Raw genomic sequence first — 16,345 nt, forward strand, 5'->3', positions numbered from 1 at the left:
ATGGTATACAAATGTCCGGTGTCCATCCATCTGTCTGTCTGTCTGTCTGTCCGTCTGTCTTTCCGTCTGTCCGGTGTAAACATGTCGCACCGTAACTTGAGAACGACTTATCCAAATTTCATGAAACTTAATATAGTTGTTTCTTATGATGGTCAAATGATCTGTATACTTTTTGGTGAAAATAAGATGTAAACTTTTTGAGTTACGGCACTTTATAACTAAAACAGGGGTGTGTTTTTTTCACATGTCGCACTGTATCTCAAAAACGATTCTTGATTATGACTTAAAACTTTAAACACTTCTTAGTTATATTAATCTCAATATCTGTATACTTTTTGGTGATGATTCAAAATTTCATTTTTGAGTTATTGAGTATTTTGTAAAAAAGGGGTAGGGTTTTTTTACATGTCGCGCCATATCTCAAAAACGATTTATGATTATTGCTTAAAACTTTACACATGTCTTTGTTATATTAATCTCAATATCTGTATATTTTTTAGTGATGATTCAAAATTTCATTTTTGAGTTATTAGTATTTTGTAAAAAAGGGGGAGGGTTTTTTTTACATGTTGTGCCGTATCTCAAAAACGATTTATGATTATTGCTTAAAACTTTACACACTTCTTTGTTCTATTAATCTAAAGATCTGTATACTTTTTGGTGATTATTTAAAATTTTATTTTGGTAATATTTAGTTTTTGTAAAAAAAAACAGGGTGGGGGGTTTCACATGTCCCGCCGTGTCTCTAAAACAATTAATGGTTATTGCTTAAAACTTTCTCATAAACTATTCATGATTATTGCATAAGACTTCCACATAAGACGTCGGGCGTATCATGCGCTCATGGCGCAGCTGTTTATTTTTAAATATTGTTATTATTGTAACCCGGGAAGGGACATGTTATATATCATTTTAATCCGTTCTCACGGATTACTGATGCGTTATAACGGACTGCTAATCCATGACCGTGGATTACTAATCCGTTTCCACGGATTACTTATCCGTTATAACGAATTACTATTCCGTATCCACGGATTACTAATTTGTTATATAACGGATTAGCACTTTAATTTATATATATTATGAGCACAATTGTTTTGTTGTTGTATTCGTGCTTTGTCGCGAGGTGTGCTTGTTTTAGTGGTTGTATTTTAAATTTTGAATTAATAAAACTGTGTTGCAAAGAATGTATATATCGAAACAACATCTGATAAACAAATTTAATAATACTTTTAGATATTTGGATGATATTTTGGCTCTCAATAATGACGACTTCAGTATGTATATTAATGAAATTTATCCTGTTGAACTTACTTTAAATAAAGCTAATACTAACAATGACCACTGCCCTTTTCTCGTTCTTGATATCTATATCACTAATGGAAAGCTGAATACTAAAATTTATGATAAAAGGGATGATTTTTCATTTCCTATCGTTAATTATCCGTTTTTAGATGGTGACGTTCCCTTGTCACCATCTTATGGTGTTTATATATCTCAACTTGTACGATTCGCTAGTGTATGTAACAATGTTTTAGATTTTAACGAGAGAAATTTATGTATTACTGAACAATTATTACACCAGGGTTTTCTATATCACAAACTTGTCAAAACATTTACTAAATTTTATCATCGGTATAAAGACATCATTCGTAAATATAGCTCAACATGCAGACTTCTAATACGTTCAGGTACTTCACATCCAATTTTTTATGGTAATATTCTTTATAAAGCACAAAGGTGTCAGTATTCACCTCAGAAACTTACAAAACCTTTGAATAGACTTATTAAGAAGGGATATAATTACGATACTGTTGTCAAGTCATTAAAGATTTCATATTTTGGCGTTAATATTGAGTCACTGATAAGGTCTTTGCATCGGAACTAAACACATTTATTCTAAAAACAGTTGTTGGCATGACACGGGTTATGTTCTTCTCATATATGTTATGATGGTATGATACTAAACCCCTAACGGGAAGGATTGTGCCTGATGTTCATATGATGAAATCATAATCTTTCAGTCAGTTTAATTGAAGTCTGGAGATGGCATGTCAGTTAACTGCTAGTAGTCTGTTGTTATTTATGTATTATTGTCATCTTCTGACATCAGACTCGGACTTCTCTTGAACTGAATTTTAATGTGCGTATTGTTATGCGTTTACTTTTCTACATTGGTTAGAGGTATAGGGGGAGGGTTGAGATCTCACAAACATGTTTAACCCCGCCGCATTTTTGCGCTTGTCCCAAGTCAGGAGAATCTGGCCTTTGTTAGTCTTGTATTATTTTAATTTTAGTTTCTTGTGTACAATTTGGAAATTAGTATGGCGTTCATTATCACTGGACTAGTATATATTTGTTTAGGGGCCAGCTGAAGGACGCCTCCGGGTGCGGGAATTTTTCGCTACATTGAAGACCTGTTGGTGACCCTCTGCTGTTGTTTTTTATTTGGTCGGGTTGTTGTCTCTTTGACACATTCCCCATTTCCATTCTCAATTTTATATTCAAATATGCAGGTTATAATTTTGGCGCATTCATGTTTATTTATGTTGAAAGAGAAAATCCCAAATTTGGTTGATTTCTACCCAATGTGAACTAGGGTAACTTATTCGAATTAACTATTCCGGTTTCGACCCGGAGCAAATATAATTGTGTGAACACTGTATAATTATGTATTCAAAATTGAATTCATGTGTCAAATCAAATGGACAATATTTCAATTTGGTTGTATGTTATATCGTTTAATGCAAGGGCAATTCTTATTTCCCCTACGTTGTTCATTGTATGTAAATGAAACGAAAACAGTAATGAAAAATCCAGGGTTGTCAGTCATATGAATTAAGGGAGATAAATTTGTTCTTATTAATGTATGCTGATAATCCTGTGATATTAGGTGAACATTTATAAGATCTACAAAAGATGATATATTATGTTAATATATGGTCAAATAAACAGGATTATTATATAAACCTAGAAAAAAAGTTTTGCCAAATACAGCTAAGGTAATCTATTCCTGAGGTAGAAAAGCCTTCGTTTTTCCAAAATTCAAAGTTTTGTTAACAGTTAATTTTTAATTATAAACATATCAATGATAACTCAAATCAACACAGAAGTGCTGACTACTGGGCTGGTGATACCCTCGGGGAAATAAATCTCCACCAGCAGTGGCATCGACCCAGTGGTTACAAATAAACTCATCATAGATACCAGGAATAAAATTTAATATTTACGCCAGACGCGCGTTTCGTCCACAAAAGACTCATCAGTGACGCTTGAATCAAAAATGTTATAAAGGCCAAAATAATGTACGAAGTTGAAAAGTATTGAGGACCAAAAATTCCTAAAAGTTTTGCCAAATACAGCTAAGGTAATCTATTCCTGAGGTAAAAAAGCCTTCGTTTTTCCAACATTCAAAGTTATAGTGGATGTCACCCTGGTCCGCTAATTGCCATTAAGTGGCAGCCATTTCGAAAATTTAACATTGAATTAACATAATAACTTAAAAAACATCTTTCTGCTAAACTTCAGAAAGTTCAAAGCATTTTACAAATTTTCATGTTTGTCCTGTTTCTACGGCAACGGCCACCATTTTTGAAATTACAAAGATGGATTGCAAGTCTTCGCATGCCAAGTAACATTTCCGTAAAGATTGATTCATTTTGGAAGACTTTCCGATTTTTCACATTATTTCTGTTTCCATGACAACGGCCGCCATCTTGGAAATGCCAACCCCCGATTGCACATCTGGACTTGAGGGTTAACATTATGGTGAAGGAAATTGGTCGATGCAATTCCAAGAAATAGTCTGGACAATAAAGATGAAAACTATAAATAGACAAAAGTGTATTTATAAAGATAAGACTGTTGGTCTTCCCGTTTAAATGATTTTACACTTGTTATTTTTTGGGACCATTTATAGCTTGCTGTTCGGTGTGAGCCAAGGTTCTGTGTTGAAGACCGGACCTTGTCATTTAATGGTTTACTTTTATAATTGTGACTTGGATGGAGAGTGGTCTCATGGGCACTTATACCACATCTTCCTATATCTACGAAAGGTCACTGTTTCCTTTCTTCAAATGTAAATTAGATTTAAATATCAAATTTATTTGAAAGTCATCTTTGCATATTTTCAATTGTGGTTTTTCATTTCAGTTTACTGTCATGCACGTGGGCGGTTTAACCAACCATTGTCGTCGGAAAATGCCTGTACAAAGTTAGGTTTATGGCAGTTGTTTATTACTTGTTCCGTTGATTGATAGCGTTTACTGCCAGTTTTTGTGCACTTCCCCATTTTGAATTTGCTTTTGATGGTTTTGTTTTGGTTTTACTTCAAATCTGTACTATATTTGATAGTTTTAAAACAGAAATAATCTTTTCTTCAGTTTATCGAGTTTATATGACAGAAATACCAGAAAATGTCGTTAATACTCATAACTTTCGAAACAAATAATGTGAAGTTTTGTCGCTAAAATAAAGGAGTATATTATGAAATGAGTTTACGCTTCAAAACGAGGGGTGATAAGGGCCGTGTTTGTCCTCACCACAAAATTTCATTTGTCAATGATTAGTTAAGTTGTGACTCTATACCACAGCCCTTTCAACATTGATAGCATTTCAGATCTATCTTGTATAGTATACAACGTGTAAATGTCGAAATAAACTCCATTAATATGGATTGCTGAGAATACAGCTTGAATATATTTATATATAAGATACAACCTGTTCAACAGCAAATGAATAATTTAATAACTGAACAAATACATCACAATTTCAATACACATTTTTTGACAAAAACACTCTAATTGTTCTCTAGCAACCACACTATCCATAACAACGGCAATTTATCTACTATTTAACAAGATCCAACTTTATTATTTTACATCAAAACAGAAAATTTATTATTCACATCTAACACCACTTGGTGTGTTATACTTCAACAAAAACTATTACTTATGCATTACCTACAAATTATACTTTTCATGATACAAGCCAACATCGCAAATATTGTAAACATTTTTATTTATGGGCAAAACACATATAAGGAGTCTTTTGGTAGTTTGGTTAAACAGACAGCAGATAGTTCTTTACATTTTAGACATTCTTTGTCTTTCGGTTTTTCTCTGTTTACAGCGGTTTTCACGATAGTAGACAACACGACAACAGACTACGACATAAGATAGATGACGGACGACGACTGACGACAAATAAAAGATCCCGGTGAAGGAAAAAAGACCACATGAGTTCTTGTTGAAAATCGAATGTAGTGATGATTTAAGTCGTAATTTCACATCCTTTTATTAAGGCCATATAGTATGAAAATACTCACAGGGAAAGTTTCAATCAAAATATGCAATTGATATATCTTTTGCACGTTAAAAAACAACCTTGTAGATTTTTAAAAAGAGCAGACGTATGCCGCTACAAGGCAGCACACGCACCCGTAAAGTGGAAAGGGATTAATATAAGTTGAAAAACTCGTTTCCCAATCCACTTTAAATAAATATGTTTAAATTTAACTAATAAATGGCACAAAGAGTATATTGTTTCTGATCAATTTGTACATGAGAATAGAAAAAAAAAATATTTATCTTCCATATTTTTTTAGTCTCTGTTAACTTTTGGAAAATATCCTGAAAGAAAATAGAACTTCTAAATAAGGAAGTATAAATAATGTCAGTGATTCGATGTAGTCGACCGTTTCAATTAAGTGTCGAAAATCATATTTTCATTGCAAAGTAAATGTTTTTGACTATTACTTTAAGTCTATTTTTGGTCATACAGCTCTTCACATATTTTCGTACGTATACATTCCTGGCTTTCAAATATTCCTTTAAACGGTTTTGAACAGAGAAGTTTTAATGTTTTGTCGTTGTTCTCCTGTTATATTTAATGCGTTTCCCTCAGTTTTAGTTTGTTACCCCGATTTTGTTTTTTGTCCATGGATTTATGAGTTTTGAACAGCGGTATACTACTGTCGCCTTTATTTAATTGTATATTCTTTTACCATTTACTCTATATATTTAGCAGATATTAAGTATCCAAATACATAAACATATGCCTTGAAGATGGGAGATCGGGATTCAAGGTATGTGTGTATCTGTTGAATTTGTATGTGCATTTACCTTTTATTTCTACGGAATTTTTTTTTTATACTTTTATCTATATATTTTTGAAAATGCCGGAGATACCAAAGGGACATTCTTAATTCATACGTCAAAGAGAAACCGAAAATAAAATATTCGGTCATCTATGAAACATATATCATATACTGGATCATAAATCATGATGGCATCCATCAAACATTCGAAGGAAGACTACCAATTACCAACTAGAAAATCATTACTGCAATGTCTTCCATGTATAAGAAATGCAATTTCTTGCATATAAAAGGAACTAGAAGATGCATGTGGATTGTTGTTACATAGAAAGACAATGCTCACAAATGGAAAGCTGACATGTTCTTTTTTGTTTTAATGATTTGTTCTAAACCGACCCTCGTTGTCAATTTCAAGATCAAAATCAAGATATGGACGGAATTAAATGTGTCTGTGGTATCGATAATTGCATCCAACTTAGAACAAAAAGAACTTGATCTCTATAAGGTTAAAGAGCAAGGTAAGCTTCTGTATGCTGTATGCTACATATAAAGACACTTGCTCGCAAGAATAAGAGGAGCACACTTGGTTCCCACAAGAATACCGATGTGTTAATAAAAACAAAATATTGTCAATAAGATAAGCAAGCATCTTGATGATGCTTCCGAGAAAGTTTCAGAGTAGATTTTGAAACGGAGTTGTATTGATAACTTGAAAAATATTTTTGTGTGCAAGGTACAGAGTTATTGTCCTTTGGTTTTCGTTGTCTTCAAATAAAGTCGCTATAGTGGACAGTGTATTTCATGAAAAATATTGTATACTCCGTCCCAATGTATTTCTTCATGGTTCATGCCTCAAGTAGCAATTAAGAGGATGAGATTACACTGTAAAAATTTGGGATCATGAATTTTAAAGTAAAGTCGTGATTTGGTCTAAACTGTGTTTTCGGGCTATTCACTTTATAAAGTTTAATTTTCTTTAATACCATAGCTTCTCTCTGGTTTTCCATGTGAATCATTTTATTCTCCAATTATTTAAAGACTCAACTTACGAAGACATATAATATATATCACATCGCATGGAATGTCAAGGAAATTATATTGTTTTAATAAAAGCTATATCTAATGTAATAAAAATGCCTATACGTGTATGATGACATAACCGATGACCCAATTAACATTATGCTACCTTAATATGAAATGTAATACAGTTAAGGTATATTGATATATCAGATACTATCGCGAGTGTAATTCTACTGATGGTTCTGTTCTGTGACATCTCAAACATTTGTCGGCCATTGCAGTCATTAAGATTGTTCAACTGTCAGAAGAGTAAGCTCACTTGATGAAAAGTATTTGTGACATTGCTCCCATGCCGATTCAAGCCTTTGTCAAATGGATGCTTAGAATCAATTAACATTTTCGAGGGCATAGCCATAATGTCCTTTTCAATCATTATATTGATACATTTCGAACTTTTTATAGCCCACAGTTTTCAAAAATATTTCTTTGTAGTCTGATATTTATTACAATCTTTTCATTTGCTAGAATCCAAGTTGACAGCACGGTATTTATCTAAACAATGGTCCCGACTGCTCTCTGATGGTGCAAATGGAATCTATGAATTAAAACTATTTTACCATCCCAACTTTAGGTTAATTTGCTAAAGATTTTCTAGTAATTTTGTTAATGGATTGTCTTTCGTACAGTGTCATTGGAATTATAAATATGTTTTACTTCAATACATAGACATGAAAAACACGATAGAGACAATCAAGGATGGAGACAAGAAAGGAGTGTTTCTCCAGTTGTTACACCAATACAAACAAAAGACATGCAAAGAAGGTTAGTTCTCATTTACCAGCTACTAGGGCTGTATAACGACATTGAATACCAATAAAGGTCTCACAAGGTTGCTATATCATTTACTAAAAGGTATAATTAGTATTTGTCAGCAATTCTATTTTTTTAAAGCGTGCATAGTAGTAAGTTTTATACATACTTCTGTTCTTTTGAAATGTCGAAAGTTGTTTGACGAATTAATATGTATGTCCATTTGCATCTTTATAGAAAACTATCTTCATTAACACAACTGCGCCAATGTAAAACATTTTACACTTAATGATCCAAAGGGTAATTAGTAAACATTTGTGTTTTTGTCTTTCAATCTACCACTATGGCCGCTGTGGCTAAAATAGAGAAAAATGCATGAAACGTTGGACATCTTGAAAAACAAAAGGATAGGGAAACCACCGGGACGAACAATTCTCTGAATGTTGAGATCTACCTCCTATCTTTCAAAATTATCTTATGACTACTTGAAAGGGCTTTTTACTTGAAAGGGATTTTTGACGCAATTTGTTTGTGTTTTTGCATATTTCGAAAACTAAACTAGAAACATAGATAATCATGATAATTCAAACAGGAGAATAATCAACTATACATAATTAACATTGATCCTTATATAAACTAATCCATTAGTGAATGACTTATTATAGAAGTTGTTGAAACTACACTTTTGATTGCTGAGCGTGTGATTCATACTTTTTTGAGCCTCTTGTGTGTTTTGTTTATTAATCTTTCAGTAGGTTTTTTTAATATTCTTAATTATTTTAAATTATAATATTTTATTTTTTTTAATTAATAAGCTTATTCAAGTTGCAAATAACATAATGTTTTGACTAGTCGGTCAGCTATTTAATGCACTCGTCCCTCAGTCATCACTTTGATGTCATTTTTTGGTCTTCAATTTCTGGACATTATTGCAATATAAAGATTTTAACTCATACAAAAACTGATTAGATCGAAAAGCAGTAAAAGTTGAAATTGGGCCACAATTTTCTATCTTGGTGATTTTGTGAAAGTAATAATAGTATATCTTGTCACAATAACAGTGCAGTCGATGTTTAAATCTCATAAACCAGTTAGGATGTCGAACCTAGGTAATAAACACAAACCTAATGAATCGCATCAACTTAAAAAGTAGCGTTACTAGGTGCATTGAAAAGGCAATCATCTCCTGCTATGCATGCATTACCCACCATTCGCATCCACACTCGTTTAAAGTGAAATAATCTGTTATTGGCCTCACTAGATAAAAATTAATGCCACAAATGATCCCGATAATCAGAAACAATATGAAAAGTCGAGCTTACATATTCGGGAGAAGTACTGCTGAAATGATTAACAACCTCATTATAGATATTCTTTCTTCCACCCGGATTGTTGCCTTTATTTTACACCAGACCTTGTCAAAATTTGGGGGAAAGTTTCCATATCAAAAACATGGGATACTAATAACCATTCCACGGGCTTTCCAGAAGGGGACCTGTAGGAACACCCAACACTAATTAGATATGTTGCGTGCTACATTTGATCTTGCTTACATAAGAATTTTTTATTGATCAAACTTGGCAACGTAGGGAAAAGCAGCTGGTCAATTATGTTAAAAATGAATCAATATACTTGTACATGTCGTAATGTGAAACTGTTGTTCATCAAATGATGGCCATTACAAAAGTAGACCTTTGTAAGGGAGGGTCGAAAAACCACTTATTCCAATATCAAACATTCTGAATTTGATATGTTCACAGCTATGGACTTTTATAGAATTGATATTTCAAGAATTTGTTTAAACACAACAATTGACCCTTCTTTTGTAATCATATTAAATTCATACGCATTTCAATAAAGACAAACGTATCTTTTGCAAGTTCTTTGACTGAACGTTTAGATACATAAATGTATAATAAACGACAACAAAATAACCCTAATGTAAACGAGTACATGTATATGCATCTCATAAATCATAGTTAATAACAATAATGTTTGCAACAAATACACATTACGACGATAAATAGTTGGAAAATTCACAACCTACTACAAACGTTGACTTATTAGACGATTTTTTAAAAATATTAAGTATAGATGTGACCTTCAATCTAATCCAATAGTTCGAGATGGCTAACGCATGCACTAGGCGTTTTCAGCTATTTACAGGAAAGGAATGTTAAAATTAAAAGAAAAACAGAGGTGAACCATTTGATTGACTCTTTGATCCACACAAAAACATTCTTATACAGTGAAAAAAATCCAATTGCATGTGCCTGCTATCAATATATTGTTATATTCATGTTGATATCGAGTAAAATTACTGTAGGCAGTCTTCGGAGGTCATCCTGACGGTTAATTATATGGCGTCTGGACTGAAATACACACAAAATGTTTATACATATTATTGAGTTCATGCATTGTAACAGTTGATTGTTCATTTTGACCTTTGTTACACAATTATTTAATTTGTAATAAGTTGCTAGATTATGTTGTACATGTTTAAATGAAATTAACTTCTTTGTTATCCACAGTATCCCAACATATTTGATAGATTCTTGTTTAACACAGTTTGACCTGCAGAAGAGTGCATCGGATTTATAATTTTGTTTTCATTCTCTCATAAACCTTCTTTGGTCTTTTGGAAAATGTTGTTTGTGCTGTATTTAGACACCTCTACCAAGACATTTGTTTTGCATGCACACGTATAATAATTGCGGGTTTCATCCAAAACAATTATAGGTTTGAACGAATTTAAACGTCTATATTTTTGTAATAACACCAAAAACGCAAATTTTATTTATAACAGGCGTATTTTGTAAACTGCATAATAAAAGGGAAATATATTATTGCTCTATTTTTCACTTTTCACATCATTGCGGTTATTCATTTATTAGGTGAAGAAAAATGTTAACAATTGGGGAAAAAGCAGAGTATTCATAACCATTTAAGTACATGTATACTTGAACCTTGATGCATAAGTCATTCTCAGACAACCGTTTAGGCAATCTTTTTTCGAACAAGAATGTTAAGTAATATATTGTACATGTTGTGAAAAAAACATTTTTTGGTATCTGTTCGAATATTTTTTAACCAAAATTAACCTAATATTTCTATAAAAAAAGTCTATTTATCAAAAACATGTTTTTATCAGTATTATTAGAAAGAATTAACTTTTTAAAATTATTTTTAAAGAAAACATACATGTCTTATATTTATTTCAAACAGAGGATGGCGTCTCGATACACTAGAAAGAAGATTGGCACACTATACACCTCTTCCTCCAATTAAACCAAAGTTAGTATTTCTCATCTATCATTGATTGAATAAGAGCTGCAGATATTTTTGATGGGTTTTGGATTAGTTGATAACATATTTGTTACTTTTGTATTGTGCTATCTTGATGGTGTTTATTTATTAAGTGAAGAAAGACGTAAACTATTGTAAAAAACATCATTTTGTTATTAATACCATTTAAGTATATGTAAACTTGATTCATAACGCTTTTCAAGTCAATCGATAAGAAAATCTGTGTTTCAAACTAGCGTGAGATGGAATTGATTGTAAAATGAAAATTTTATCTTTTATGTGTTCGTTTCGTTTCTAATCAAAATTTACGTAATGTTCTTTGAAACGGTCAACAACCAGCCTTTTCCTTTATATTATTGTTAAAACAAACATCTACTCTATTTCTATTTTTTTTAAAGTTAAGTCATACATGTGTAATATTTATTTCTTACAGAAAAGTGACTCCCAAAGTACACAAAGGAATATTTGAACATCTTTTATCAATGAAACCAGAGTTAGTATTGTAATTATCATTTATTGACCAAGAGCTGCAGATGTGTTCTGGTGTTGTTTTGGAATAGTTAAAAAATAACAAAAACAACTGAAAATCAAATTTGACTAAAATTATGTTGTTGTTGTATTGTGCTACCTTACGGTTAATTATAATTATTGAAAAAAAAAAAGATTGTCTATGACCATTTTACTATATGTACAACTATGTAAGCGTTGATTTATAAGGCGTTCCAAGTCAATCGCTTAGAAAAATCTGCTTTTCAGAAAGGCGTGTGATGGAATGAACAATCTGTTTTCAAATAGGCGTGTGATGGAATGTATTGGGTTTTTTTTATCTTGATGTGTTCGGTTCTTTCTAATCCTAATTTGCATACCAAAAATACTGTTATATCAAACAATCATCTCTATTTCTTCTTTTTAAAATTAAGTCATAGTTGCATAATATTCATTTCTTACAGAAAAAATATTCCCGAAGTACACGAAGAAAGATCTGAACAGTTTACACCTTTTTCTTCGATGAAACATAAGTAAGTATTTCTTATATGCTATTGATTGAGCAATAGCTGCTGATGTTCTTCTTCTTCTTTTTTTTGGTGTTCTTCTTCTTGATCTATGAATAAATTCTATTAAAGGCAGATTAAAATCCGAATGTTTGTGTCTTAAGTCGAGTTAATATCGATGCGTACAGTTACCTCCTAAATTACATTTATATAATGAAAACGTTTTTACTTATCATTTCGTTATTAACTACATTGTTGGTCTTGTGTTAGGAACAGTAAAGAGTAACAAAAACAACTAAAAGTTGAATTTTGATAACATTTTTGTTGTTTTTTTTATTTTGCTATCTTGATGGTATTTATTTATTAAGTGAAGAAAGACGTAAACAATTGTAAAAAGAATCATTTTGTTATTATTAACATTTTAGTATATGTAAACCTTGATTCATAACACTTTTCAAGTCAATCGGTTAGGAAATCTGTGTTTCAAACTAGCGTGCTATGGAAAGAAATGTTAAGTAAAAATTTTATCTTTTATGTGTTCGTTTCATTTCTAATCATTTACGTAATGTTCCTATGAAACGGCCAAAAACCACGCTTTTCCTTTATATAATTGTTAAAACAAACTTCTACTCTATTTCTACTTTTCAAAATTAAGTCATGCATGTATAATATTTATAATATTCCCAACAGAAAAGTGACCCCCGAAATACACGATGGAATATTTGAACAGTATTCACCTATTTCAACAATGAAACCTAAATTAGTATTGTTATCATTTATTGACCAAGAGCTGCAGATGTGTTCTGATGTGGTTTTGGAATAGGTACAGTAACAAAAACAATTGAAAACCAAATTTAAATAAAATGTTGTTGTTGTTGTATTGTGCTACCTTGATGTTTATTATTTATTTAGTCAAGAAACACCTTTTCAATTGTGAAAAATAGGTTGTTTTTTACCATTTTATCATACATAAACCTTTATTCATAAGGCGTTCCAATTCAATCGCTTAGAACAGTCTGTTTTTCTAAAAAAAGAATAAAAAAGCGTTTGGTGGAATGTATTGTAAAGAATTTTTTTTATCCAGATGTGTTGAGTCCATTTCTAATCCAAATTTACATACTTTTCCAAGAAAACAAAAGAACAACAATCACGTTTTCCTAAGTAATACTGTTATATCAAACACAATCTCTATTTCATATTTTTAAGTTAAGTCATACGTGTGTAAAATATGTATGAAACATAAGTAAGTATTTATCATATGCTATTGATTGACCAATAGCTGCTGATGTTGTTATTCTTCTGTTTGTTGTTATTATTCTTCTTGATCTATGAATACATTTCATTAAGGGCAGATTAAAACCCATGGTATGTTTGAGCCGCAAATCGAGTTAACTATCGATGCGTACAGTTATATCATAAATTTCATTATATGTAGACATTTATATAACGAAAATGTGTTTTCTAATTATTCTGTTATTTACTACATTGTTGGTCTTGTGTCTTCCACAGTTCTAATGTGGTTAAGGAATAGTAAAAAAGTAACAAAAACAACTCAAAATTGTAATAACATTTTTGTTGTATTTTTGTTGTGCTATCTTGTTCATGACCATTTTTACTGTATGTAAACCTTGATTCATAAGGCGTTCAAAGTCAACCGCGTAGAAAATTCTGTTTTTCAAAAAAGCGTGTGATGGAATGAAAAGTCTTGATGTGTTCGGTCCATTCTAATCGAAATTTACTTACTATTCCAAGAAAAAAAGATCAACAATCACATTATTCATAAGTAATACTGTTATATCAAACATCATCTCTGTTTCTTCTTTTTTAAGTTAAATCATACATGTACTATATTTTTTAACAGAAAAATTACTCCCGAAACACACGAAGGAAGACTTGAACAGTATACACCTTTTCCGTCAATTTTACCAAAGTTAGTATTTCTAATATATTATTGATTGACCAAAAGCTGCTGATGTTGATCTACTTTTTTCTTCTTCTCCTTCTTGATCTATAAATACATATTTTTAAAGGCAGATTAATATACGCGTATTTGTGTGTCGCAAATTGAGTTAACTATTGATGCGTACAGTTATTTCTTAAATCTCATTATATGTAAACATTGATACAACTTATACGCTTTTTTTTAATCATTTTGTTATTTGCTACATTGTTGGTGTTGTGTCTTCCAGACCATGTAATTTGAACTAAAAACATATTTTACATCAATCTATAGACATGAAATACACAATAGAGATAATCAAGAACGGAGGAAAGAAAATAGTTCTTATCCAATAACTATACTTTCACGAACAACAGACGTGCCAAGTAGGTAGGTACTCATTTACCGAAAGGTAGACTTACTATTGTTTTCGTTAAATTTAAAAAAGAATGAATATTCCGTGTAATCAATTCTACTTTATTTCTTAAAATCGTGCATACATACTTCTGTTCTTTTGTTATGTTGAATATTGTTTGATAACAAACTATTTATGTCCATTTGCCATCACTGGGCACCATCATGTCATCGTTATAAAGACCTATCTCAATTGACACCACGTCAACAATTTAAACTGATCAATCCCATGGGTAGCTAACATACATTGGTGTTTTTGTCTTTCAATCTACCACAAAATAATAAGGGGAAAATGCAAAAATGTTAGACACATTGATTGACAGAAGGATAGAGAAAATCAAATGGACGAAAAAGTATCTAACTGTTAAGAACTTTTTACTCTTCATATCTACCTTTATCATATGTTTAGTAGTAAAGACAGTAGTTGAATATGTGATAAATAGCCTGCTGTTTAATCCATATCTCGCAACTTTGATGCGCACCCTTTATCGCATACCCTTTATCCCACCCCTACCCTTTATTACATACCCTTTATCACACCTTTACCCTTTATCACACCCTTACTTTTTTTTTACAGTCAGTTTTTATTTATGTAATCTTAAGAAATATTTTTCCTCAAAATAGGTACGGTCATCGGGTGTGACGCAATTTATTGAATGACGTGATTGTTTCGTATGTATATGTGACGTCACGAACGTCAAGTTTTCATATTTTTTGACACACTAAATGCAACTGTAAAAAATACAAAACACACAAAAAAATACAACAATAAACAATTTTTTTTTAAAACAACAGCACGCAAATTGTAAGGTAACCCAGGTGCTTTGGATAAGTAATTGAGCAGTTCTTTTAAGGCTTTTAAAACCAGACAAAAGTAGAACTGAAGGTAACCCAGTGAACAGTTCATATAATATAACTCTCCCGTTGAAATATATAATAAAGCGTATAAAACATGGCAAAATCCGTATCACATGCCGTATCACCCTCGACCAATATCATCCCTCGGGCCTAAAGGCCCTTGGGCTGATATTGGTGTCTCGGGATGATACGACATGTGATACGGATTTTGCAATGTATTATTCTCTATATATAGCATATGGCTATTTGTCATAGTTACTTACAGGAGTAGGATTTTTGACGTATTTTATTGTGCTTTTGTCTATTATCTTGAAAACTCTGATATATATGTAGACACTGTATACCGAAGAATAATCAAGAATACACTAATTGTGATAAAAAGAATCCATTTATGCATGACTTATTGTAAACGTTTTATCCATTAATTGATGGTTTTTGCATCATTTTCGAGATTTTGTCTTTTATCTCGAAAAAATAATTGATAGGTATAAACTGTTAACAACCAAATTAATCAGTTATACAAGTTACACTTTTGATGAGCCCTCGATTCAGAATCATTTTGAGCCTCTTGTTATTTATATACGTAATGCGTAAAGTTGTAGATAGTATAATGTTTTGACCAGTTCGTCAGTTAATCAATCAATCCATCAGTCCATTGACCATTACTTTGATGTCGTCATGTTAAATTTACACGCAAACATAAATCGAAATTTGTTTCCCATGTTAAAATCTGAAAAATGAAGGATACTACTAGGATCATGATCAATTATAAAGATCGTTCTTTAAGTGAGTCCAGAAATATTTAAAGTAAGTCATTCCTCAAATATCCGTTAGACGTCAGAGCAATCTTTGACTAGGTTAAAGGTTGTTTTTACATTTTGAATAACACATCTGTCTCGTGACCTGATA

General features: G+C 31.5%; 1 protein-coding gene across 1 annotated transcript in view; it reads left to right on the plus strand.

Moving 5' to 3' along the window:
• Positions 1-6,065: 6,065 nt before the first annotated feature.
• Positions 6,066-16,345, plus strand: part of LOC139494461 (uncharacterized) — a 33,124-nt gene continuing 22,844 nt past the window's right edge. The window contains exons 1-6 of the mRNA XM_071282622.1: positions 6,066-6,085; positions 7,844-7,939; positions 11,153-11,221; positions 11,667-11,726; positions 14,087-14,155; positions 14,459-14,554. Coding sequence (XP_071138723.1) covers positions 6,066-6,085; positions 7,844-7,939; positions 11,153-11,221; positions 11,667-11,726; positions 14,087-14,155; positions 14,459-14,554 — 410 coding nt within the window. The remainder of the gene's footprint in view (positions 6,086-7,843; positions 7,940-11,152; positions 11,222-11,666; positions 11,727-14,086; positions 14,156-14,458; positions 14,555-16,345) is intronic.

Source organism: Mytilus edulis, chromosome 11 (genome assembly GCF_963676685.1).
Source record: "Mytilus edulis chromosome 11, xbMytEdul2.2, whole genome shotgun sequence".
Taxonomy (NCBI): domain Eukaryota; kingdom Metazoa; phylum Mollusca; class Bivalvia; order Mytilida; family Mytilidae; genus Mytilus; species Mytilus edulis.